Source organism: Notolepis coatsorum (assembly GCF_963971535.1).
Source record: "Notolepis coatsorum genome assembly, chromosome: 13".
NCBI classification, from domain to species: domain Eukaryota; kingdom Metazoa; phylum Chordata; class Actinopteri; order Aulopiformes; family Paralepididae; genus Notolepis; species Notolepis coatsorum.
The window spans coordinates 115,334,943-115,360,999 of record NC_140177.1 but is presented as its reverse complement, the minus strand read 5'-3'; the positions used below and the strand labels follow the sequence as shown (position 1 = coordinate 115,360,999).

At 40.9% G+C, this 26,057-nt stretch overlaps 1 protein-coding gene across 3 annotated transcripts in view; it reads left to right on the top strand.

The window, feature by feature from the left end:
* slc39a6 (solute carrier family 39 member 6) overlaps positions 1 to 15,822 on the top strand; it is a 52,163-nt gene extending 36,341 nt beyond the window's left edge. For all 3 annotated transcript variants that reach the window (XM_084327318.1, XM_084327319.1, XM_084327320.1), the window contains exons 10-12: positions 405 to 485; positions 1,079 to 1,269; positions 13,681 to 15,822. In XM_084327318.1, the coding sequence (XP_084183444.1) occupies positions 405 to 485; positions 1,079 to 1,269; positions 13,681 to 13,833 (425 nt within the window). In that variant the 3' untranslated portion in view covers positions 13,834 to 15,822. The remainder of the gene's footprint in view (positions 1 to 404; positions 486 to 1,078; positions 1,270 to 13,680) is intronic.
* Positions 15,823 to 26,057: the final 10,235 nt, after the last annotated feature.

Sequence of the window (26,057 nt, the reverse complement as noted above, 5' to 3'; positions counted from 1 at the left end):
ACAAGAAAACGAATACTTACCCTTTGTTTACATTGGCCCCCAGCTGGCATTATGTGCTAGTGATTAGGGATGGGGGGGGGGGGGGGTGAAGCACACACCGCTGTGAAGGAACGGTGTGCTGCATTTACAACACAAGACAAAATTATTCATAATGAGACATAAAATAAATACTTAATTTAGTTTTTTATGTCAACATTATTCTTCAGACATAAGAATTATTTACTCATAATTATTTATCACCCATCCTGACTAGTGATCTTGGGCTATAATAAATATCACAAGTATATATATATAAGTATATCACAATTTGTCATATGTATGATGTATCTCTATGTGAATTTTGAGATGAGAAATGTCTTGGTTCCGGCACATGTAGTAATACGTTTGCGTTTGTCATCCAAAAGGGGCTGCATTCACTGAAGGACTGTCCAGTGGTCTCAGTACTTCAGTGGCCGTGTTCTGTCATGAACTTCCTCATGAGCTCGGTGGGTTCACACTTTTTTTCTTTTCTTTTAGGTAGATTACTTTTTTATTATTTATTATTTTTAGTATTTTTATTTTTGTATGTGACTTTTGTATCATGTCTGTCTGTACACAGTCTGTGCTCTCTGACTCATGTTCCAGTCTGTGCTCTATGACTCATGTTCCAGTCTGTGCTCTCTGACTCATGTTCCAGTCTGTGCTCTATGACTCATGTTCCAGTCTGTGCTCTCTGACTCATGTTCCAGTCTGTGCTCTCTGACTCATGTTCCAGTCTGTGCTCTCTGACTCATGTTCCAGTCTGTGCTCTCTGACTCATGTTCCAGTCTGTGCTCTCTGACTCATGTTCCAGTCTGTGCTCTATGACTCATGTTCCAGTCTGTGCTCTCTGACTCATGTTCCAGTCTGTGCTCTCTGACTCATGTTCCAGTCTGTGCTCTCTGACTCATGTTCCAGTCTGTGCTCTCTGACTCATGTTCCAGTCTGTGCTCTCTGACTCATGTTCCAGTCTGTGCTCTCTGACTCATGTTCCAGTCTGTGCTCTCTGACTCATGTTCCAGTCTGCGCTCTCTGACTCATGTTCCACTTCGTTCTGCAGGTGACTTTGCGGTGCTGCTGAAGGCCGGCATGACCGTGCGCCAAGCCATCCTCTATAATGTGCTGTCGGCCATGATGGCTTATCTGGGCCTGATAACGGGCATTCTTATTGGGCACTACGCAGAAAACATCTCCACATGGATATTCGCTCTCACCGCAGGGCTCTTCATGTATGTCGCCCTGGTGGACATGGTGAGTCATTGCATTATGTTAATGATCTCTTTTCTTAAAGGAACATGGCAACATTTTGGGAAATTAGGGTGTTTTCACATCAGGAACGGTTGCCTCCGTTCCGTTCCCGAGAACGATAGTCCCCACTCCCCCGCTGGCCAGCTTTCACACTACCAATCTCGTTTCGTTCCCGAGCACACATGCTCATTCATATTCAAGTTCATTAACAATAGGCAAGATCTTCCTGATACCTTCCATAGTTTCTTCATATTTTCATCAGAATTTCACTCATATCCAACAAACCATAGCAATAAACTCCACTTACCTTTCTGTCGGACAACTAGCCATCAATTCAACATTAGCTTTAGAGGCCCTAAACTCTGGAACACTCTAAATTCAACATTGAGGTCAACAACCTCCTTATCCATATTCAAAAAACAATTAAAATCTCATTTAATTTCATCATAAATCACTGTCACATTAAGTTACTCCTGTGTCATCAGTGTTACATCTTTAGTTAGTTTAGTTAGTATGACTGCTTGTTTCCTTTTCCTCATTATATACCGTTAATATGCTATTCTCCTCTGTCTTTGCCCTCTTGTACAAAAAAATTATAATAATAATTGTTCTTGTTACTGACTCGTGTAAATGTTCCATGTTTTCGCATTAGTGTCTGCCTTATGTCTCTAATCCTGTTTTATAGTTTATTTTGTAGTCCATGTTTACATGTAATTCGTCCATATTGTTTATGGACAATGATGGGAGTGGAACTTTGTACAAGCCCTTCGAGCTGCGTTCCCTCCTAGCACTGTTTTTTTTTTTTTTTTTTTTTTAAATAATGTGATAAATAAACAAACTAAACTAAACTTGAGGGAGCAACACCCCGATGTTGGTAAAGCTGCCACTGCCACAGACACGCTATAGCTGGCGCTTCAACCCTTCTTTGCTCTCGGAGAAAGCATTTCGGGATCAAATGAGAGAGAATAGAATAGAAATACTTTATTCATCCCGAGGGAAATTTGGCACTACAAATCGCTCACAGTAACCAGTAAACATTTAGGTAGATAAAAACAATGAGATCTCGACTCATTGAGAGTTTATGGAAACGAATGATACCGGTGATGTCTCTGACGCTACATTGTGGGAGTCTGATCATGGCAGAGGAGAGGCTTATTCTTGTGGTGTCTGACAACCCAATAATATACGACCTATAACGCAGATGACGCAACAATACCCTGTGCTTTGGAAGCGTTCTGGGCATTCATATTTTTTATATCCAAAGAGCTCCGCCTTGAAAGAAATGCTTTCTGTGGACACAGCACCTTAACTCATTGAGCGCTGCGCTGTTTTCCCATCTTTACTCAATGGCGCCAGCGTTATTGACCATTTTCGCGATGTTTGCGCACCCATCGTGTGTTCTGTATTATAGCTATGGAGACAATAGTATGGCTCATTTGACAGCACTGTTTATAGTCCAACATTAAGCAACCAGTTATTTTCTACATATACTTTCGTGCGTTATTCCACGCTAAACATTGGCCCGTTTCGAAATAATCCAGTCTCGTTTTCTACAGACCAGGCTGCAGAAACAAATTAGTGGGGGGGAAGAAAATGTTCTCGGGGGGGCACAATGGTTTTTCAACACAGGTTCCCTTTTATACGTTTCAGCTGGGACAGCGGCGCTGTGGCTTGCTTGGCGCTGCCCACAGTGCTGAACTAAGCAGAGAGGCAATTGAAAAATCTAATTTCTCTCTATCTTAAGAACTTTCACTTATACAAAAACAGACTGAACGGCAGGGGAGGAAATTAGGCCACTTTACTGGCCAAATGCTAGTATTTTTTTACGTTTGGCTGGTAAAAAAAATCAGATACCCGCCAGTTGGCTGGTAAGCCGAAAAGTTAGTTTCCTCCCCTGCTGGCGAGTATACAAAAAAATAAAACATTCTGCAATCACTGCACTGGCAAACGGTGCGCGTCTTCTGAGTGTTCGCTTTAGTTGACAGTGCCACGAGAGCACTGCACAAGACCACCCGCGGACATATGTTTAATAAACGTTTGCGCAGTACTGGCCAACCCGCGGACATATAATAATAAAAGTCCCGCGGTACTAGGCTAGCCATCAGGAGCACTCGCAAACAGATAACGTTAAACACAGCAGAAGATGGAAAACAGACAGACTGACCAACGGGGAACTGCATCCAACCCTAGTACAACCCTCGAGTATAAGTTACTAAGGACACATTTAAATCACAGAGGTGTAATGTTAGTCTACTGGAACTGTATACAGTGGTTAGCTTCTAGTTAGCGTTTAGCTATAGCTGCTTGCTAGCTAACGTTAGCCCCGTGTGCTCAAAGCAGCCAGCTAGGTGTATCTGTTATGACTATAATGTTTCCAAAAAAGCACCGGACTACGACGTAAGGTTAGACATTTTATTTCATGCTCAAAAGCCCCTGGCTTGCACATCGCAGTCACGAAAGGGGCTAGCTCAACCAGTGCACTGTGCACAACAGCACACCAACCCAACTGACGTTACCACAACACTTGACGGTACTTCACAGCACTGTCGTAAGACCACCGTGCTGTCTTAAAGGCACAGTGTGCCTACCCAGATGCATACACAACATTGACGCGGCTTGACATACAAAGAAGTAATTATCACAATTAGCGATCTTTTTTGTCTGGTAAAAAATCTGTTTGGCTGGTAAAAAAAATCAGATACTCGCCAGTTGGCTGGTAAGCCAAAAAGTTAGTTTCCTCCCCTGCTGAACGGATATATATAACAGACCTGCTGGGGCAGCGGACTGAGAGCAGGGGACACAAACAGGCTGGATAAGATGGTCAAGAAGGCCAGTAGCGTGAACTCTAGCGAGGGTGGCGGAGAGGAGGAACCTTGCTAAGCTCCAGGCCATCAGGGAAAACCCCTCCCACCCACTATACACAGACTTGGCTGACAGGAGGAGCATGTTATAGGCTCACACTACCTAAATGCAGCACTGAACGGCACAGGAAGTCCTTCATTCCGACAGCCAGACATACAATGCATCACTGTGCCTCACTGCATCACTGAGCACAAAGTGACAATTACCATCTTCCTGGACTCTTACTTTTTAAACAGCACTGTGCATTATTACACCTACTGTAGACTTCAGTATATTTTTACTGTATTTATTTACTGGATCTTTTATTAAATGTTTATTCTATTTCATTTTATTCTATTCTTAGGCCATTTGTTTTGTTATTCTTATTTGTGACTTGTTCTGTCTAAATGTTTAATGTTGAGTGATTTGCAGTGTCAAATTTCCCTCAGAATAATACATTTATATTCTATTCTATATCTATGAAAAGTCTCCATTTATTCAACACTTCTGAATTCACTGACAAACTGAACTGAACTGACAAAAATAAGGTGCATAAAAAAGCAAACAAAATTCCTCCACAGGCTACTCAGTACTCACCATCATAAGTAGAGAGGCAAGCAGTGTTTGGGGCAGGCATGCGTTGCTCTTGGGACGGGGTTGCACTCCGTGCAGGGTAAGATTTGAGCCAAAGCGCGTGCACGCACACAGGAATGCGCGGCACTCGCCAACTCGCTATAAGTACCCACCTGGGCTACTTTGCATATCAATAGCGCCGGTCGTCAGGTGTGTTAAATACGTTCTCAGATACATTCACACGTAACTTGTTGTGAATGATATGTGTTACATTCCATTCGTAGAGGCAATTAGGCACTGTCTGTAGTCTGTGCTCAAGCGAGGGGACATTTATGCGTATGCACGGGGGCGCGCGTGCACGTGGCGCCATTAGGTGCGTGCAACCCCAGTTGATATCAGGAACGCACGCCTGGTTTGGGGACAGAGTGAAATCTTCTTAAAACACTGCCCCTCCACTCATTCCTGAACTTTTTTGTTAAGTCCTTCTCAAATGCCAACTGAATTAAATTGGCCTTAGTTGCGTCGATGAAGCATACTAAGGCGATGTTCTGTAAAGACGTTCTTGAGGGTAGAAAACGAATTCTCACAGAGTGCCGTGCTAGCTTCAGTAGTGTTGTTGTTGACATCAGTGCCCACTAGGGCTGTCCCCGACTAAGGATTTGGATAGTTGACTTTGATTGACATTAAAAAAATAAAAATAAAAAAAAATTTACCAGGGTGGGCACAGCTGACTCAGTGGGCGGGCCCGGCCCCCTAATGCCCGCCCATGGCGCCGGGACTGGTTTTCTAGATAGTGAGATATGACATGTTATATGCATATGCGCAAATCGTTCGGGTTGCTCGCCTGAAACCTATATTATTTCCAAATCAAAGCTGTATAACATATTAGGGGTGGGGGAAAAAATCGATACGTAGTAGTATCACGATACTTTGCGTGGCGATACTGTATCGATGCAGGGACGCCAAGTATCTATATTTAATTATCAATTAAAAAATCTTTTTATTTTTATTTTTTTTGTATAAGGAAGTTGCATTGTTCATTTCAATACCTGTAATAGTACAGTAGTCCACATACACACATGTGCATTCAGTTAAGTTGGAATATGATCAGTTTGTCAGGTACATGCAACACAGATTACAGTGTTTACATCTGTCTGCTTGAGAAAATACCATGTTCTGCAATAAAAATGATTGAAGTGAGATGAACAGACTGAACTTTATTTGATTAGATAAAACATGTTGACAAAGTTTTACTTTGCAGTTGAAAAAAGGTAATAAATTAAATGTGATCATATCGTATTGTGATGCAAGTATCGCGATAGTATCGTATCGTGATCGTATCGTGAGGTCTCTGGCGATTCCCACCCCTATACCATATATAGACGTTTCTTCACAAAATCATCAAGGGGGAGGGGGGGGGGTAGTTCGGTAAAATAGACCTTACCTTAGTCAGAAGGTACTCCAAAATGAATAATCTGTGTAATTCCATCGCGATCGCCATTACTCGTGTGCATTGAGTCTGGCTATAATACGGGAAACAATAGGTTTCAGGCGAGCAGATCTCAGACAGATGGCTGTGTGTGCTGCTTACTTTGACGGGGAAGGGATTCCTGCAGCCGGAGGTACCTCAGTACTGAAAGACACCTTAGAGACCCAGTTCAAAAGGTAGGTGATACTGCCACCTGGTGGGTTCCGATCATCATTCCAATTTTAACGTAGGCAGCGGTGCCAGGGTGACACAGGCAGGTCCGTGGAAGTGTTTAGAATGGGGAAAATCGAATTATCTAAAAACTAGTTTTTGGCGCTGAGCGGTTGGATTTGAAACACGAGTATTCTCATTTTTGGCCCAGAAAGATTTAAGGTGGTATTGAAAGGGCACATTATATCTTATGAAGCCTCTGAAAAGGCAATCCCAGACGGACCTAAATAATATTTTTTAATTGAAGTATGAATACAACTCTATTCTGGGCAAGCAGGTTAGCACCCTCCTCCTTAAACTCAGACAGAAGCACTTGTTACAGCAAGCCTCTTCTGTGTTTTGGTACAGTTGTGGTCATATTTGCAATCGTTCCGTGCCCAGGGACGCTGATTCGTTCCCCAAACCACCTTTTCAAGTGGTCCCGGACACGGAACGCAGCGTTCTCACTACACTACTTTTGGGGCAATCGTGCTCGGAAACGGCTCCCGGATGCCTAGTGTGAAAGCACCCTTAGCTTACCGTCTTCTCCAGAGAGAGACAAGAAGATAGATACCAGTTTCCTCTCTGTGTTCAGTAGAAAGCTATCTGGCAGCATGTTAGCCCAGCTTAGCACAATGAATGGAAGCGGACATGTACAGGTAGCCTTCAGGAGAGGTGTTAGTTGGACGTTGCGTAGGCTACCCGTACATGTCCCTCCAAGCAAACTGGGGTGGTACTTTTGGTGAGCTTGTCAGTAAGAGATGGCCTTCAGGACCAACTGGCCACTTCTCACGCATACGGGACAGGGGGCAGAATTGTGACCAATCCTGTGAGAAGCAGTTGCTTGCTGAACAATATGAGGTCATGTTTTTATTCCATGCAAGATTCCACCAGAGAAACTGTTTGTCAAACAGCAATTATACAACTAGTCACGCATTATGATTGGTTGAAAAGTCGCTCTGTGAACTTGTAATTGTATCACCTTGCTTTTGTTTACGTTCAGGTTAATACGTTGTAGGACTGAAACTTGGTTGTATAATTGCTGCATGGAATAAAAACATGACCTCATATTGTTCAGCAAGCAACTGCTTCTCACAGGATTAGTCACGATTCTGCCCCCTGTCACGTATGAGTGAGAAGTGGCCAGTTGGTCCTGAAGGCCATCTCTTACCGACGAGCTCACCAAAAGTACCACCCATGTTTGCTTGGAGGGTTAGACCCTCAGTCAAAACCTGGTGGCTAAGCTAAGCAGTAGGGCTGACCTTCGAATTTTTTTTTGGAATTCGAAGCTTCGGTGCAGAGATTCGATTTTAATTCGAAGCTTCGGAATAATTTTATTTTTATTTTTTTTATGTTGTGGGACTTGTACAGCACTTTGTTCAACTTTGTCAGTGCTGTAAAGTTTTAACCCTTTTAAATCTTAGACAAACAAAACACTTTCATGAAATATTGTAAGCCGTCATTTGAGGCTTTATAAAAGCAGCACAATGAACACAAATCTGTCAGTGCCGAGTCCGACCTCATCTTAAATAACAAACCGCATTGCTTGTTGTAATTAACAAAGAGAGGCAGAGTTTAACACTATCAGTGCCACTTGTTAACATGGTAAAGCATGGTTGAATGCCACCACCCACTTCAATGATAGCGTTGTGAACGCATAATCTCTGTCTTAAATTATGGCTATGTGTCTAATCTGCCCGTCGTTTATCAATGACTTGTTTGCAGTCAACATTGTCGAAACGGATTGTTTTTTAATCTGTTCATTTCCGTTTTATAGCATTTTGAAAAGCCCTCGTTTTTCAGGAAAATATATAGATTCCGTGATAAACGCCCTTTACTGGAATATTCTGGCATACACAATTTTTTTTGTCATTTTTCGGCCTATTTATGAATCGTTTTCAAATAAACGCTAGATTATCGATAGTATATGTGTACTTATGCACGCTATAGAAGCGATCTGAAAAATATATTCTCATTTCCTGATCAGCGAGCACACACACACATGGGCCACACGCTGATATATAGGTCAAAACAGATCTGATTACCCCAATACTGGTCAAATAAATTGCTTACCTCAGATCAGATGTTATCCTAAAAGATTATTCCAATTCCTGATCGCCATTCCAAATATCGATCGCGTTTATTGATTCAGCGTTGGGTACTGTAAATATGTATTCCACGCGTTTTCCGGGCCGGCGATCAATTTGGGTCTCTTCCGATGCCTCGCCGGAGAAGTAACATGAGGAGGCTGGACCCCCCCCCCCATCAGTCTAAACCAATGGGGTGCAGTTACACAGGGAGAGACGATGGGGGGCGGTATTTTCCCAATTGAGCTCAGAGAGTCTGCAACACTAGCGTGAGGCTCGATTGATGAAATAATAAATACGACAAACAAACGCTATATAGCGCTGGTGGCACTCAACTGGCGGCATGAACTAACGACAACACGTCCATGGCACTCAAAGTGTTAATTAGGGCTGACCTTCGAAGCTTTTTTTGGCAATCGAAGCTTCGGGGCCGAGCTTCGGTTTAAATTTTTTTATATATATAATTTTTTTTATTATTATTTATCTTTTTTTATCTTATGTTGTGGGACTTGTACAGCACTTTGGTAAACATTGTTGTTTTTAAATGTACTCTATAAATAAAGTGGATTGGATTAATTAATTAAGTAGCCCCTTTCGTGACTGTTTCACTCGGCTGCGCTGCCTGGGTGCAGTGGGGCTGCTCTCACAGCCAACGACATGACATTACATAATTATGTTGCAACCTTTGTCTATCAAGCAAACAATTATATAAATATTTATATGTAGTTGATGGAGACAAAGGCAGAATTCGACTTAATTAAGCACATTTTATTAAGACATATTTTTATATGGGTCGGGACACTTTAAAAAAAAGCAGCACAATGAACACAAATCTGTCCGACATAGTCTTAAATAACAAACGGCATTGCTTCGCTTCTTCGTCGACATGTCTGCTGCACATGTCCTTGTTGTTTTCAACACATAATCTCCACGTGCTTGTTGTAGAGAGGTGGAGTCGAGGCGCCGCTTACTTTCGTTTCATTGGAATGGAGGCGCAAGATTTGAGGCAATTTTTTTTTTAAATAATTATTATTTAAAAAAGTATTATTATTATTATTATACTTTTTTTTTTAAACTTCGTTTTTTTTTTATGTTCGAAGCTTCGAAGTATTTAAGACAGCTCTAGTGTTAACACTTTAATCGCCGATTAAAGCCATGCTCATTATGCCGAAGACGCTGTAATTCGTCTTTGATGTCAATATTTCAAAAATCTGTCATCGAAATCATATTTCCTTTCCGGAGCCCTGAGACACACTGCTGATCTCCTCTCAACTCTCTAGCGGTTCAAGAGCGCCATCTGGTGGCCGATCGGCAGATCGCCAACCGGAAATTAACCTTTGAACCCGTAGTGCTCATCCATATGTGGTCCGGCCACTCGCTATCGTTAGAGAGACTCCGTCTTGATACAGTGAACATCGATCGGTGCAAATAACTCGAAAAAACAACATGATTTGGACGTATATACTATTATACAACCTGGAAATGGATCGGGCATTTCTACATCCCATAATAGAAACAATTCTGTTCCACGCTCATCTGCCAGCGGCGCGAGGAAGCCACGGTAAGATTCAGCGTTATATTCTAACGTGTTCGATATAAACTGCTATGATGAAGATATGGCCCACTCTGGATGAATCATCTAACGCTGCCCACGGAATTATAAACGATCCCCCGCCCATCCGGTCATCATCAGATGATACGTAGAAACTTCTAGAAGCACATCCAGTTGACATTTTTTATCTCGCACAGATTCCTACCAAACTGTATTTGATCATCAATATAATGCATTTAGGGCTATAAATCACGTTCTGAAGAAAGCTGCAGAAAACGATAAAAACATACTTATACTTTAGACCATATTTTAGTATGAATATGTGAATGAAAAAGTTTAACGTTGCTACACCCTGAACAATACATATAGGACATTGAATGGGCCATAATAATGGCAATTTAGCAATAGAATTTAAAAAGTTATAGCCCTGCAAAGAAGGGGAACTTCTCCATGTTAAATAGGGCTGGCGAGGGATGGTAAATTATGAATTTAACCCCGGCGATTAAAGTGTTAATAGTCTAATTTTATTTTCATATTCGAATCCCATGCCCATCGAACGAAGCTTCGAAGTATTTGATATTGCGACGCCTCAATACCGCCGCCTGGTGGATTTCGGGCGAGTTACACTCCTTACACCAAACCGGAAGTGGTGCTCGGTGCATCAGGGAAATTCCTCCACCAGAGATATATTGTAACGTGGGTTAGTGTTGTCAAAAATATCGAAGTATCGATACATATCGATACTGAATATTTAAAACGGCTTCGATACTCATTTCCCGAAGTACCGATACTTTCTGCAGTCGGTACCAGCTGGCGAGTGTTCTACAGCAAGTTGTTGACGCGCTCTTCAGAGCACGCTTGCCCCTCCGGCTGCTCCAGCCCTCCCCCTCACAGTCGCCGTCTTCAGTTTGTAAACAGAGCAGTGCAGAGCAGTGCAGTGGATCTCCATAAAGAAATAAAAGAGGTTCGTGACAGCTGCTCTTTCAACGTCACTGTGACTGAAGCATTAAACCACTAACTCTCGTTTAATACATGATACGTTGTCTACTGATGGCGCATAATATCAACAGCTGATTCGTTGTACGTTACAGCTATTAGCTAACGTTAGATAGCTACTGCTAGTCGTTCCTCTGTTAGCTTATGCTAGCTAGCCGGCTACCTTTATAATTACTGCATGGAAACGGAGTAACATTACGTTTAAACATTATGTCGAGGTCATACAATACTACACTCGACATGAGGTTAACGTTACCAGCCCCGGAGAAATCTCTCTCTCTCTCTCCACTCGACATGAGGTTAACGTTACCAGCCCCGGAGAAATCTCTCATACTACTCATTCATACTACACTAGTACACGTATGAACTCGACATAACGTTACCCCGTTTCCATGAAGTGTTTAATTAGCAGCAATCTTGTTGAAAATGTAACGTTAATAAATGCTCCGAGCATAGCTCTCGCTCTCTCGCTCTCGCTCCTCGACATGAGGTTAACGTTACCAGCCCCGGAGAAATCTCTCTCTGATCTAAAGATAAACAAAGGGTTTTTAAAAGTGTATTTATCTTCTCGTATAGTACCAGAGAGAAGCTGAGGAGAATCAACCAGCAACAAAAGCAAAATTTGTTAAAAAATAAAAATTATAATAATTTTTTTTTTTATTATAATTTTTTTTTTTATCAAAAGTATCGATACTTTTCAAGGTATCGTATCGAAGTCGAAATTCCAGTATTGTGACAACACTAACGTGGGTCTAGATACACAATGGAGTGCATTGGGATCGCTTTCAAAACGCAATAATCAATATGATTTCGGCGTTTATTGCGTCATACAAACGGGAAATGGATCTAGCAGATCGACGTCAAATAATTCAAATATTTTTCCTCCAGTCATCGGCGAACAGTAAGAAGAATCTAACGTTATTTTCAGCTTGATTGTCCATTTCTTTGTTTGGAATCAGTCTGATCAACGTATCGACCCATACTAAATAAAGCCGTCACTGACGATCAAGGAATTATAAACGACCCCCCCCCCCTTCCTTCACACATGATGAAGCATAATGTATACCGATCATATACATTTGAATTTTTTAATATAGCGTGTATAGGAAAGAAATGCCAATCGATAATCTATCATATGCGTCGGGCCTATAACTCGCATTTTAGGAATTACTGCAGAAAACCTTAAAAACATACTTATATTCACGACGGTATTAACACAACAATGTATGAATGAAAAAAATATAACGTTCCCACATCCGGAACGATAGATACCCGATGTTGAATGGGCCATAGTAATGTCGATATAGCTATAATATTTAAAAAGTTATAGCCCTGCAAAGAAGGTAAACATCTCCATAGGTTTACAGCGCTGGCAGACTGGGCCCAAAGATGGGTACAATACATGGCGGCCAATGTGTTAAAGGGGAACTATTGTGAAAATGTTAAATATGTGCATTGTGCCTTTTCTGCAGTTCCGCTGTGACAAGAACCCCCTTGGAATTAGCCTGTTTGTGAAGTGTTATTGCAAAACTGTTACGTAAAAGCAATATCAGACTTAAGCTTGTATTTCATACTGTATATTAGTAACGCTAACTTGTGGTCGTCGTTGGGCAGGGAGGTGTGTGATGGAGACCACAGCTCTGGGAAATATCGTATCGCTCTGAACTGTTTGCCATATGACAGCGGTCCAAACAGGGACTAGCCGGGGGGTGTAGTTCGAACGGGGACTAGCCAGGGGGTGTAGTCCAAACAGGGACTAGCCGGGGGGTGTAGTCCAAACAGGGACTAGCCGGGGGGTGTAGTCCAAACAGGGACTAGCCGGGGGGTGTAGTCCAAACAGGGACTAGCCGGGGGGTGTAGTCCAAACAGGGACTAGCCGGGGGGTGTAGTCCAAACAGGGACTAGCCGGGGGGTGTAGTCCAAACAGGGACTAGCCGGGGGGTGTAGTCCAAACAGGGACTAGCCGGGGGGTGTAGTCCAAACAGGGACTAGCCGGGGGGTGTAGTCCAAACGGGGACTAGCCGGGGGGTGTAGTCCAAACGGGGACTAGCCGGGGGGTGTAGTCCAAACAGGGACTAGCCGGGGGGTGTAGTCCAAACAGGGACTAGCCGGGGGGTGTAGTCCAAACGGGGACTAGCCGGGGGGTGTAGTCCAAATATGTTTATTTGCCAACCATGCGTTTTGAGCTATTATAGCTCATTGTATTGAATGAATTATTCTGAGCTTCTTTCTCTATAATAAATGTAAACCAATTGCTCTGGTTCTTTTTTACTTTTCTTTTTTTTTTATTGCTCTTTTTCCCCCTCCATTTTTCCTCCGATTTTCTCCCATCCCAATGTTAGTCGTATGCCAATTCCCAATCCCTTCCTGGTCCCCACAGTCAGATCATCTGGGAGAGTGGAGGCTACCACGTGCTTCCTCCGACACACGTCCAGCCAATCACCGCTTCTTTTCACCTGGCAGCGCGGATTCTCATTGAGAGGGCGTAGCGTGTGGGAGGATCACACTATCCCCCTCAGGTCCTATCCGCGCTTAGCAAGCGCCCCGACCGAACTGTAGGAGTCGCTATTTACAACGACCCGGACCCACCCCGCCAGCTTCTCCCACCCTCTAATACAGCCAATTGTATTAGTGTGAACGGCCAGTCTTTTTTACTTTTCTATATTAATGAATGCTCTCTCCCTCAGGTCCCAGAGATGCTGCACAACGATGCCGGCGACCATGGCTTCAGTCACTGTGGCTTCTTCCTGCTCCAGAATGCAGGCATCCTGCTGGGCTTTTGCATCATGCTTTTAATTGCCATCTTTGAACACAAAATCCAACTGGACTTGGGGTATTGAACAAGGGTTTATAATCACGTCCCTGGGTTTGATGCCAGTGTACGCACATTTTCACCAGAAATATTGGGGTCAATTCACTTTTCATTCAGGATGTAGATTTTCATTATGAACACTTTTTTCTTAGATTAGACAGTACTTTATTATCCTCATGGGAAATTGCTGGTGAGCAAAGCATGAAGTAATGAAGACTACAACTATTGAGTCTGGGAGAGTGTTTTGAGGGAATATGGGGGTTATTACAACTTTTCTAAGCCCCAAACATATTTACATGATGTGTGTAGTAGTTTGCTTGTGAGGCACTACACTAGAAAATTATGTGAACAATGCCGCATGTTTACATAATTGAGAGGTAAGAAGTGTTCTTGCAAAGATTAAATTATGAAAGCCGCAATAGACCTGGATTGGCAAAAGTTATCAATGTGATCATATCTCATCTAATAATTAATCGACTTAGTACTCATGAGTGCAAAAGTAAAGTAAGTAAAAAGAAAAGAAAAAAGTACCTTTCTGTAATGAATCACCATTTTGGTAACATTTTGAACCAAAAGTGAATTGCCCACTGCAGTGGTCCAAGAGCTATTACGCTTAATGGGACATGATGGAAAACATTTATTTAGTAAATGGAATATAATGAAGGCTTTGAAATAAACCTTCCCACAGTTTTCTTTGGGGTCTAGTATAATAATGAAACAATGAAACCTATCACTCTAAAGGACCAAGCACCGTGCATCTAGAATATTGGAAGTAGCCATTGTGCCATTCTCCTTGTTTGATTCCATAAAGGGAATTGGCCATAAATTGTTTAAAAAAAAAAGTAACTATTTGTGAAGTGAACCCTTTTTGGGGTGGGGGGGCGATTCGCCTGTTGTCAGGCAGCATGTAGAACCTGAGTTTTCATCTTGTCAAAATCAACGTTGTTCCTTTGCTTGTATAGTCTTGTATTCATAATGCTTCTATGTTTCCTTGAATCAAGCTTTATTTGTAAACTTCAAAGAACAAGGGCCAAATGCTGGTGTTTTGTTTATGTACTTGAAATGTTCTCACATGAGTGCTTGACGTTCACATGTACACTGGCCCCGGCACAGGACATGCAGTAATAAAGTCACCGTGGCTTCATGTGGAGGCACTACCTCCCTGGGTTATCTGGAGGACATGAGCGTTTCCGCTTTTATCTGCCATCTCCATTATCAGGCTTTTCAGACTAAGTATTGATCCAACATCACAAATCAGGCCTCCATGATCATAGGGAGACTAAATGGTACCTACAGAGAACCAACATTCTGAATCTAGATGCTTTATGAACATGTCCCCTTTTTGTAAATGTCTCATAAATCACTGCCTTGTAAATTATGCTGTATATTTTTTTATCAGGCATTTATTCAATTGGATTTTAAAGCCATCCAATCGTTTTATTTTTTACATTGTCCTGCAAAAGCCTTATGTTTAAAGTATATTTTTCAGGAATTGACTGAAATGCATTTTCCAATGGTTTAGTTTGGTCCCAGAGAGAATATTTGGCACACAAAAAAAAGATTCGGTACATAATGCAAACGTGGAGAGTCTTTGGGACATAACGATTGGGAGTTACTTTTATTGCTGGTTGTAATGTTTGCAGAACGATGTGGCAATTTCAAACATATTGTACTCAGAAAATATATGTTAAAAAAAACATTTATTATTCAGTGGGAAAATCTACTTATTCTTTTCAATTCACAAAATGGTACATTTAAGTAGCTCATTTCTAAATATGGTCATAATTAAGTTAATTGAAAATGGATGTTTTAAGTTATTGTGCCATTGTCTTTCCATGTTTAAAAAGAACCTGCTCTGATGTGGTCATGTAAACGCATGTTTTCATCTAATGCAAACCTTTTACAGATAACAACATGAAGGGAAACTACTTTTTTATGCCAACATGACTTGTGTGTCCTTGGGCAGCTTTAGATAATAATTGTTTTCTTTGACAATAATAAATGTGGTTGCCTACCAGTGTGATAGTCTGTGCAGAATGGATTTCAAAGGTACAACATTGATTTGAAGAGACACGTGTATATATTTCTTAATATACAGTATGAGTTTGTGTAATAGGGGTGCTTTTACCTCTTTTTAATGTAAACACTCAAGTAAACTGGTATCAGGGATTCTACTGAATGGGTACCATTTCCATCCCTGGGACATGTTACTACCTATAGCCTATCAACATTGCAAGCGTCACAGTAAAGTCCTCTCTGTGAGGCACGCGCAGCGCTGCTGACCCCCCCCCCCCCCCCCCCCCCAAATATAATGAGCTCCCCCGAAGACCATGGTATGGTTCGCACACAATATGCATGAAAATTAACTGTGAAATACATTTAATTATTAACACATCCTGCGCCAAAAACGTTGTACAACGTGATTCAAGTTCATGCAAAGAGGAATATTCAATATACAATACACAATACAGAGTAAAATGAGTAAACAGTGAGGTGTGTGGAGAGATCAGTGTCAAACTGATCTCAACAAATACAAACAAATCACACTACTACTGTATAATCCTAATCCCCTCGCCCTATACATCCCAATCCAGTCCACACCCTCATCCACCACCACACTTCCCAGGCAAGACTGATGTTAAGCATCCTCACCACTATCATCTGAGTCATCATCCCATGTAGCCCTATCTTCGGTTTCCTTAGAAACATTTGCACAGTTTTGGCATTGACAAAGATGTGTACATGAATTAATGACTTTATTTGACAATATAAAAATAAACATGTGACAGAAGAGCACAGTCAGGATATACTGCCAAGGATAAAACACAAAAAAGCTCAGAGCTTATTTCCATTGTGGTCCTTGTAGGGGGGTGGGGGAGTGTGATGCTTAATACATGCATCATACAAAACGTGACATCACAACACATCACATATACCATTTAACATTTATATACATACAGACTCATACAACATGCAAGGGTGCCTTAAGCTAAATGTCTAGGTCAAGTATAGTCCCTTTTGAGCCATGTCTTCAGGCTGGACTTGAATCTAACGGCATTGTCTATGATTTTCAGTTCACTGAGCAGACTATTCCAATAGACAGCTGCTGAATACAGAAAAGACTCCTTCCCCATACAGCTCCTGAATCTGACTGGCACAAAGTCAGTTGAGCTGCGCCTAGTTTGGTATGCATGGGTGTCTCTGATTCGGTTGAAGTAGTTGTTAAAGTACACTGGCACTACCCCATGCACTATTCTGTGAACTAGGCACATCCCTATCTGATTTACTCTGTCTTCCACCTTAAGCCATCTCATCTCATGATCTCAAAGTGAGATGGGTCAGGGTGGGTTCGGGCAGGTAGCCTTAGTATTACCCTGATTAGCTTGTTTTGTGATGTCTGTAGTTTTATTTTCTGACTTTTGGGGGCACTGTTGTACCAGGAGCCACACGCATAGTCATAGTGACACTGTATGAGAGCTCCAGCAAGAATCTTCATCGCTGACTGATCTAAAAAATTAGAGATTCTGGCTAGGTATCTAGTCCTGTTATTTATCTTTGTAAGTGCTTGGTGAGCCATGCTTTCCCCTGATAAGCTGTTTTCCAGGACGCAACCGAGATATTTCACAGATGTTTTGTCTGTGAGAACAGTATCTCCTATTCTAATGTTAAAACCTGGCGATTTTCTGAGCCTGACCTTTGACCCGAATAGAATGGACTCAGTCTTCCCCACGTGGAGGGATAGCTTGTTGTGGCCTAGCCAGTTGCTAACCTTCTCTAGTTCTGCACTCAATGTCTGCTCAACCACTTGTTTGTCTTTGTGAGACACTAGTAAGGCGGAGTCATCTGCGTATAAAAAAAGGTCACATGAGCAAGCTGCTTTCAGGTAATTTATATACAGGAGAAAGAGGAGTGGACCCAAAACACTCCCTTGCGGGACCCCGCACTCTACTGTCCGAGGACTGGAGAGTACTCCGTTTATATCTACCACCTGTTGTCTCCCTGTTAGGTAGGAACCTATCAATTTCTGAGCTGCCTCATTAAAGCCTAGGGCCCTAAGCTTCATTAACAGGATGTTGTGATCCACTGAATCAAATACCTTCTGGAGGTCTAACATTACCATTCCACAGAACTTTCCCTCATCTACTTCTTTCCGGATGTAATCTGTGAGGAACAGCAGGCAGGTGTCTGTGGAGTGAGACCTCCTGAAACCAGATTGGTATTTGTACATGATGTTATTAGTGGAGAAATACCCGTCTATTTGCTCATATACTAGCCTCTCAATGGTTTTTGATAGAACGCCCAGGATGGAAATGGGTCTGTAGTTACCCGGTTCCAATTTGTTTCCCTTTTTGTGGAGAGGAATAACTCTTGCCGATTTCATTTTGCTTGGAAATGTTCCTGTGTCAATGGCTAGGTTGGTAATGTGAGCTACATATGGGGCAATGATTTCTGCAGCATCCTGCAAAAATTTACCAGGGATGTTGTCTAATCCAGTAGCCCTTGAGGTGTCAAGTTTTTTAAGCTTTTCCTGGACCTCCATCTCAGTCACTTTCCTAAAGGAAAAAGCATTTGCTTTAACCCCCTGATCTAGGTAGAATTTATGGACTTCACTCTCTATGTTGTTGCCGGGTTTAGCTGGTATCTTTTCAGATATAGTTTTTGCAATGGATGTAAAATAGCTATTCAGACAGTCTGCCACCTCTGATTTGTCTGCTGAAATTTTGTCTCCAATTTCTAAACTGATATTGCCCGATTTAGTCTTTAATTTCTTACTGTATCCTACCTCTTTAAGTGTCCTCCAGAGTTTCATTGAGTTGTTCCTATACTCTGTTATTTTTTCATTAAAAAAAACCTTCTTTGCCCCTTTAATCAAACTATTTACATAGTTTTTGTGTTTCTTTAAATCTAGGAAAGCCTGTTCTGTCCTGGACTTCTTAAATTGTTTAAAAAGATTGTTCCTTATTTTAATAGCTTTTAAAATGTCATCATTAATCCAGGGCTGTGTCCTTTGCTTTATCCTGACCATCTTCCTGGGTGCTAATCTGTCAACTACTTTAAGAAATGTTGTTTTAAAACCGTCCCATGCTTGATCAACCTCTTTGCAGTGCATTACATGAGACCAGTCCTCACCCCTTAAACCATCCAGGAGCATTTCCTTGCTGTAATTTTTTAAAGATCTGATTTGTATGTTGTTGTGACCCTCAAAATGACCCCTCTGCACCTTTCTGGTACAGAAAATTGCAAGGTGATCACTGAGTGCAAAATCAACAATGCCGCTGTTTGTTATCCTTTGTTTATCAGAGACCAGTATTAAGTCGATTATGGTCTGAGAAAGGGAGGTAACTCTGGTAGGTTCAGTGATGAGCTGGTGCAGGTCAAACAATTTACTATAGTTCAGAAGGGACTTTAATCCAGAGCTCTTCTTAAGTAAATCAATGTTGAAGTCTCCCATGACAACAACTTCTGATTTCTTGAAATCAGTGCACTTGGAGCATATCTCCTCTAGATCAACATAAAAATTGCCCTGATCTGGTGGCCTGTAACAGACAGCTTTTGGGTAACAGAATATCAAGCCACATCGCTTCTACCGCGTCGTGTTCAAGATCTGATTTAATATTAAAACTAGGGATGTCCGATATTATCGGTCGACCGATATTATCGGTCGATATCGGCAGTAAAATGTGATATCGGAAAATATCGGCATCGTTTTTTTTTTTTTACATTTATTTAACCTTTATTTACCCAGGCAAGCAAGTAAGAACCAATTCTTATTTTATTTATTGTCAAAAGTATGCATGTTGGTTTAATTCAACAACATAATAATGAATTGAATAATATAAATAATATGTATGATATAATATAATGTAATGTTATATATAATGTAATATAATAATAAAGTACAATATATGTAGCTCCCATTTGAATAATATAGACATAATTGTATGTAAAAAAAATTATGACATTCTTTAGAAGTCTTAAAATAAAAGACATTTAACTTTAACTTTATTTATATAGCACCATTCATACAGATTGCAGCTCAAAGTGCTTTACACAAAAAACGAAACAAAAGGATAAAAAAAAAAAAATAATAATAAAGACATTAAAATGATAAAAACGGTAATAAAACAACTTGATGAGATAGTAAAAATAGCTAAATAAGACAAAAAGTTACGCAACTTACTGATCATATATCAAACAATAATCTTAATGAATCTTTTCAATCTGGCTTTAGAGCCTTACACTCCACCGAAACGGCGGTTACCAAAGTCACAAATGACTTACTGCTCTCTCTTGACTCAAACCTAACTTCTGTGCTCTTATTGCTTGATCCCTGTGCAGCCTTTGATACTATCGATCATTCGATTCTTCTAGGTCGGCTTGAGAATCATGTTGGCATTCGGGGTCACGCACTTGCTTGGTTTAAATCTTATTTAACTGATAGAACACACTGCATGGTCTATAATGATTTAACATCTGAGACCCTCCCAGTGCAATGCAGGGTCCCACAAGGCTCTGTCCTGGGCCCTTTGCTATTTTCGATTTACATGCTACCCCTCGGCAATATCATACGCAAATTTGGCATAAACTTTCATTTTACGCTGATGACACCCAATTATATATATACCTATTAAGCCAAATGATTCCTCCCAATTACAAAATCTTGAGGCTTGCCTGCTTGCCGTCAAAAAGTGGATGTCGCAAAACGTTCTACTCCTTAATGCAGATAAAACTGAGATGTTAATTGTTGGCCCCCCAAACCACAGAGGCCTGTTTCAGGACATCTCCCTCAACTTTGATACTTGTCATGTATCCCAGAGCTCCACCATAAAAAACCTCTGAGTCATTTTTGATTCCTCCCTCTCATTTAATGCACATATAAAAAATGCCTTTGTCTACCACGCTCCCTACCTGTGGAACAAATTACCTGCCGTCGTCAGGGTAGAGCTGCCACGGTATTGATATTTTCCTTACCGCACAAATTTGCGAAATATTTCCTACCGCCGCGGTTATTACCGCACAGTGCGCACAAAAAAAAAATTGAATGCATTTTTTTTTTTTTTAGTAGTCTACTCTTATAGCCTGCCTCTAGTCTAATGGCGCTTTCCCACTGCATAGTACCTACTCGACTCGACCCGCTTTAGGCACCTGGTACTTCGTTCCTTTTCCACTGCAGCCAGGTACTACTCCGTTTGTCTCCGTGTGGGGATGCAGGCGGTGCCGCTCGCTTGTGTACACTGAAAGCTCCGTGGGCATAGCCAATTAGCCATGTCCGAGGGCTTGCAGCAAGCCAGAGTTTAACACAGTTTAAATCAATCAATCAATCAATAACAACATTAACCATACTCTCGTTGCGTCTATTCTGCCAAAGCTAACGTTACCTCTCATTGTGTATTCTACCAAGCAACCCGGGTTTAACGTTACCTCTCGTGTATATCGGCTGACGGTAGTATTAGGCTAATAACAACAACAAACTTAACACATCAGCGATCTTGTTGTGACACTAAACTCTCCGCTCGGTGGTAAATTGGGTTGATGTCGGTTTTGTTTCATCAATAAATAAGGCAGAATACACAGTGAATCCATTCTTTTTTGTTTATTGCACTTGGTTCTGTCGCAAACAAATCCTGAATGAAATGCATCCTTAGCGAGGCAGTAAAGATGGCGGCGTTCTGTTTTTGTTCAGAGCCTCCAAACTGTGACGCGTCTCTCTTCTGACCAGTCAGTGGTCTGCAATGTTTCACATGACTTTTCTGGTACCACTTCTACCCAATAGGGTCGCTTGGAACCGAGTAGGGTATATCTGCAAAGCCGCAAGCCAACTTTATTATTATGATAAAAAACAGCGGTGACGCGGTGTTCAGCCTAACTCTGCGGTGATCGTGATGCAACAGCGATACCGCGGTAATGCGGTTATCGCGGCAGCTCTACGTCAGGGGCGCCTGCACTGTCGAAGCTTTTAAATCCCTGCTTAAGACCCATCTTTTTTCTCTCTCCTTCAACCTACCCTGATCTCACCTGGTCGGGGACTGACCCTTAGATTAATCTGTCTAGTTTAGTTAGGATGTCTATTTGCTCCCTTGTCTGCTTTTCTGCAGACATAGGAGAACCTTTTAACCTCTGTCTCTGTCTCAACCGGTCCCATGGAACAGCTTCATACCGTCTTCTGTCTGGCCTGCAGTGCTGAACCCTGAGTGACTTCTCTTGCCCCCACGGGGCATACGGCCCTGAGCTATTGTCTTGTATCTCATCCTGTATCCATATGCTTGCAGTAGTTCTATCTATTACTCTATTTCACAATTTTCTTATATACTATAATTCTACTGTCACCATGTATGCATATGCTCACTACATGTATTTATTGCTCCATCTCCGCCAGCTACAAACATGGGAACTCTCTAACCCCCTCATATTGCTAGGTTTTAGTGAGTTTTTCCTTACCTTCGCGTGGGGTATGTCTGGGAGTGTTGCATTTATTTATTTTGCATTTATTTAAAAAAAATTGGACCTTATGGTGTTCTTGTTTTGTTCTTGACTTATTGTGATGTTTCTTCTTGACTTGTTTAAAGAAGAAGTGTACGGCCCATGGGGACATCAACGTGTGTTGTCGGGCCTTACAAATAAATTGGATTTGATTTGAGACATAATAATGATAATCTAGCGTTGATTTCAGGATGATTAGATAATCAGCCGATTTCCTGGAATTACTGAAAAACACCCAAACCATACTCTATTCAAAACGGTATAAAACGGAAATGTACGGATGAAAAAACAATCTGTCTCGGGCATGTTGACTAGAAGCAACTCACTGAGACTCGACGGCGTTATTAGACCCATAGATATAATATAAGATATATTTTAACTAAGGATGCTCAATATTGGCTTTTTTACCGATACCGATATACCGATATTGTCCAACTCTTAATTTCCGATACCGATATCAACCGATACCGATATATGCAGGGTTTCCCCCCAAAAAAATGGAATAATTTCAGGTAACTAATAATTTCACTGGATGCATTCAAAAGGCTTTCTAAAGGTAAGCATTATATGTGCAAAATATGATCATTAAAAAAGTAAAAATTAACATTACATAACTCTTGTTGTTGAATTAAACCAACATGCATACTTTTGACAATAAATAAAATAAGAATTGGTTCTTACTTGCTTGCCTGGGTAAAGGTTAAATAAATGTTAAAAAAAAATTTTTTTAGTTTTTTTTTTTTTTTTACCGATATTTTCCGATATCACATTTTACTGCCGATATCGGCCGATTGAATTTCCGATACCGATATCAACCGATATCAACCGATACGATATATGCAGGGTCCCCCCCCCCCCCCAAAAAAGAATTTAATAATTTCAGGTAATTAACATTATAATGCCGATATCGGCCGATAATATCGGTAGGCCGATAATATCGGACATCCCTAATTTTAACTTTTAAGCACTCGCAAATGTCACAGTCTAAAACTATATCAATTGAATATCAGCGCCCCCTGTGTGCTGGCGGTCAATGTGTTAACCTCTTAAGCGCTAGCCCTATTTTATTTTTAAATCCGCCTAAAATACATACCTAAGTAAATGGAAGATTGCTCCACTTCTACAAGGCCCATTTGCATGTTCTTGGTATCTATGGACATCTATGGATCTCAGGGAATGTATTCCCAGTGTCAGAAATATTGTGTCTTACTAGGCTTGAGTAAATTGTAATTAACCAAAGGAGAATATCAATTATATTTTTCTTTTTGTCATATTTGACGGTGAATAACACCATGCAAGAATTTACCAGCACCTTCTTGAGATCACATGTACAAGAAATCTAAGCAAATTAATAAAGGGAAGATGATTAAACGGAAGGTTTTGTAGATACAGTACTGAATTCTGCCATCCGGACACATGAAATTTGATATATGATTATAGAATATCAGGCCTATAAATTACCTTATTATGGCCAAGTCGCACATATATGGATCGGGCCAAATCTCCCCTTTCCAATGGCAGAGTTCAATCTGGATTTAGTATCACCAGGCGTGATTCACAAACCGTGAATGAAATCTACTGTAAGTACAGTTACTTTTTTATAATGTAAATTTCTCTGCCAATTTTCATCAGATTGCAATGCCATTTTTTTGCTAGACGTTCACAGAAAGGTAGAGAAACTAGCTGTGTTCTATTTTATGGCAATAACGTAATCCCGTAAAATAAGAGAAATAAAAAAGTTAATCCAGAAGTCACATGTCACATAATTGACAGGGGCTGGCGTGAGCTGGGTAGTGTAGTTTTTCGAAATTCGAAAGCCCTGGGTCTCTTCCTTCAAAAGACTACACTCACTTTTGGCTGTGCCCTTCCTCCCGTCAATATGCGCCGTTTTCCGACTCAATGCCCTGAGATTTCTAGAATCTTATATTTCACTAATAACAGTTAAAATCATTGGTAAACTAACGTAGTGCTGAACATATACACATTGACTGCTGTTTTGACAGGGTTATGGTCTTTACTCTTGGCTACATTTGAAAAAAAAAATTCAACATTAATTCATACATTCTGTAGAGATGGATTTATGGACCCCTCTGGCTTAAGAGGTTAAAAAGTAATGAGTGTAACATACGGACGATTTCCTTCAAATTGTTGTAAAATCTGTAATTTACGCTTTTCCGGTTGCCAGAGGCTTGAGGCTGCCAGAGGCTTGGTACATGGAAGGCTTCTCCGGGTCTGCAGCTGGACCCTACTCTCCCCACGCCACCCGCCTCCCTTGAATGCATAAACTGCTCTGAAGCCAAAACAACTGGTAAAAAAATCTTTACTGATCTGAACTTTAACTCCAACATAAAGTCTATAAGAAAATCTTCCTTTTTACCATCTTAAAAATATAGCAAGAATTAGAGGCTATATGTCCAAACAAGACCTAGACAAATTAATTCATGCCTTCATCTCTAGCAGGTTAGACTATTGTAACAGTCTTTTCTCAGGCCTCCCCAAAAAAGAAATCAAACAACTGCAGCTCATTTAGAATGCTGCTGCTAAGATTTTACAGTAACACCCTGCGGTGATTGATTGATTGAACATTTTATTAACAGCTCTGAAAATAACACCCATTAACACTGCACAGTGTCAATGAAACCGGACACTATATTGGTGAAAATAAACCTCACTGGTGTTAATTTTACACTTAATTTACTCTTGTATAGTGTGAAATTACATTTACATACAATATACATTAAGTAAGTAAAAATCACAAGTTACCACAAAATAATGAATTCAACAATTTTATTGTTGGTCAGGCAGGGTCAGACGGGCTTATAAAAAAATAAAACATAAACAACAATTACATTGACCTCAGCAGGTCTGCATAAAGTGCAATATGGAACAATACTTTGAGCAATCTGTGGTTTGAAGTAACACAGCTGATTTATATCCAACACCTTTACAACTAGGGTTGGGCATCGTTTGGATTTGAACGATTCCGGTTCAGATTTTTTTTGAAAATTTTAAAAAATTTTGACTTGATACAGTTAATTTGGTTGCTGTACTGTAACTATGGTATTAATTAACAAAGTAAAAAAAATATATATATTAAGAATCGAAATACAAATATGTTACTTCCGGTTCCAGAACCGGAAGTTAGGAACCGGTTGCTATTAGAACCGGTTTTCGGTGCCCAACCCTATTTACAACTCCGTCTGGATGCAGTAATAAAACAATCACATTAGCAGGTCTGCATAAAGTGGCAATATGGAACAATATACTTTGAGCAATCTGTCGTTCGATAATTCATTTGAATATCAAATGGTTTGAAGTAACACAGCTGATTTATATCCCAACACCTTTACAACTCAGTCTGGATGCAGTAATAAAACAATCACATTGACCTGCGTAAAGAGGACACGACCCCGGTCAGACGCCTCTGGTTTAGCTCCGCAACGATGTACACACTTTTAGCTATTATGTTTGTTTTTTCTACTTGTTTTATTAAAGCAACACTGGCGGGTACGTCATATGACCGCCAGACACTTATGGACCTAAACCCCGGGCTCAAAGAGGAGTTTGGAGACACTTTATGCCTAGAATGGCCAACTGAGATCAGAAGGGAGAACGGCGGCAAAGAAAATAACAAAGGATATGTTAGCCTCTCTCTCTCTCTCTCTCTCTCTCTCTCTCTCTCTCTATGCGTGTGTTTGGAGACGGAGCGAGTTTGTTTCTAACTTTTCTATTTATATATTGTGTTTCAAGTTGTGAATTAGACTGTACTTT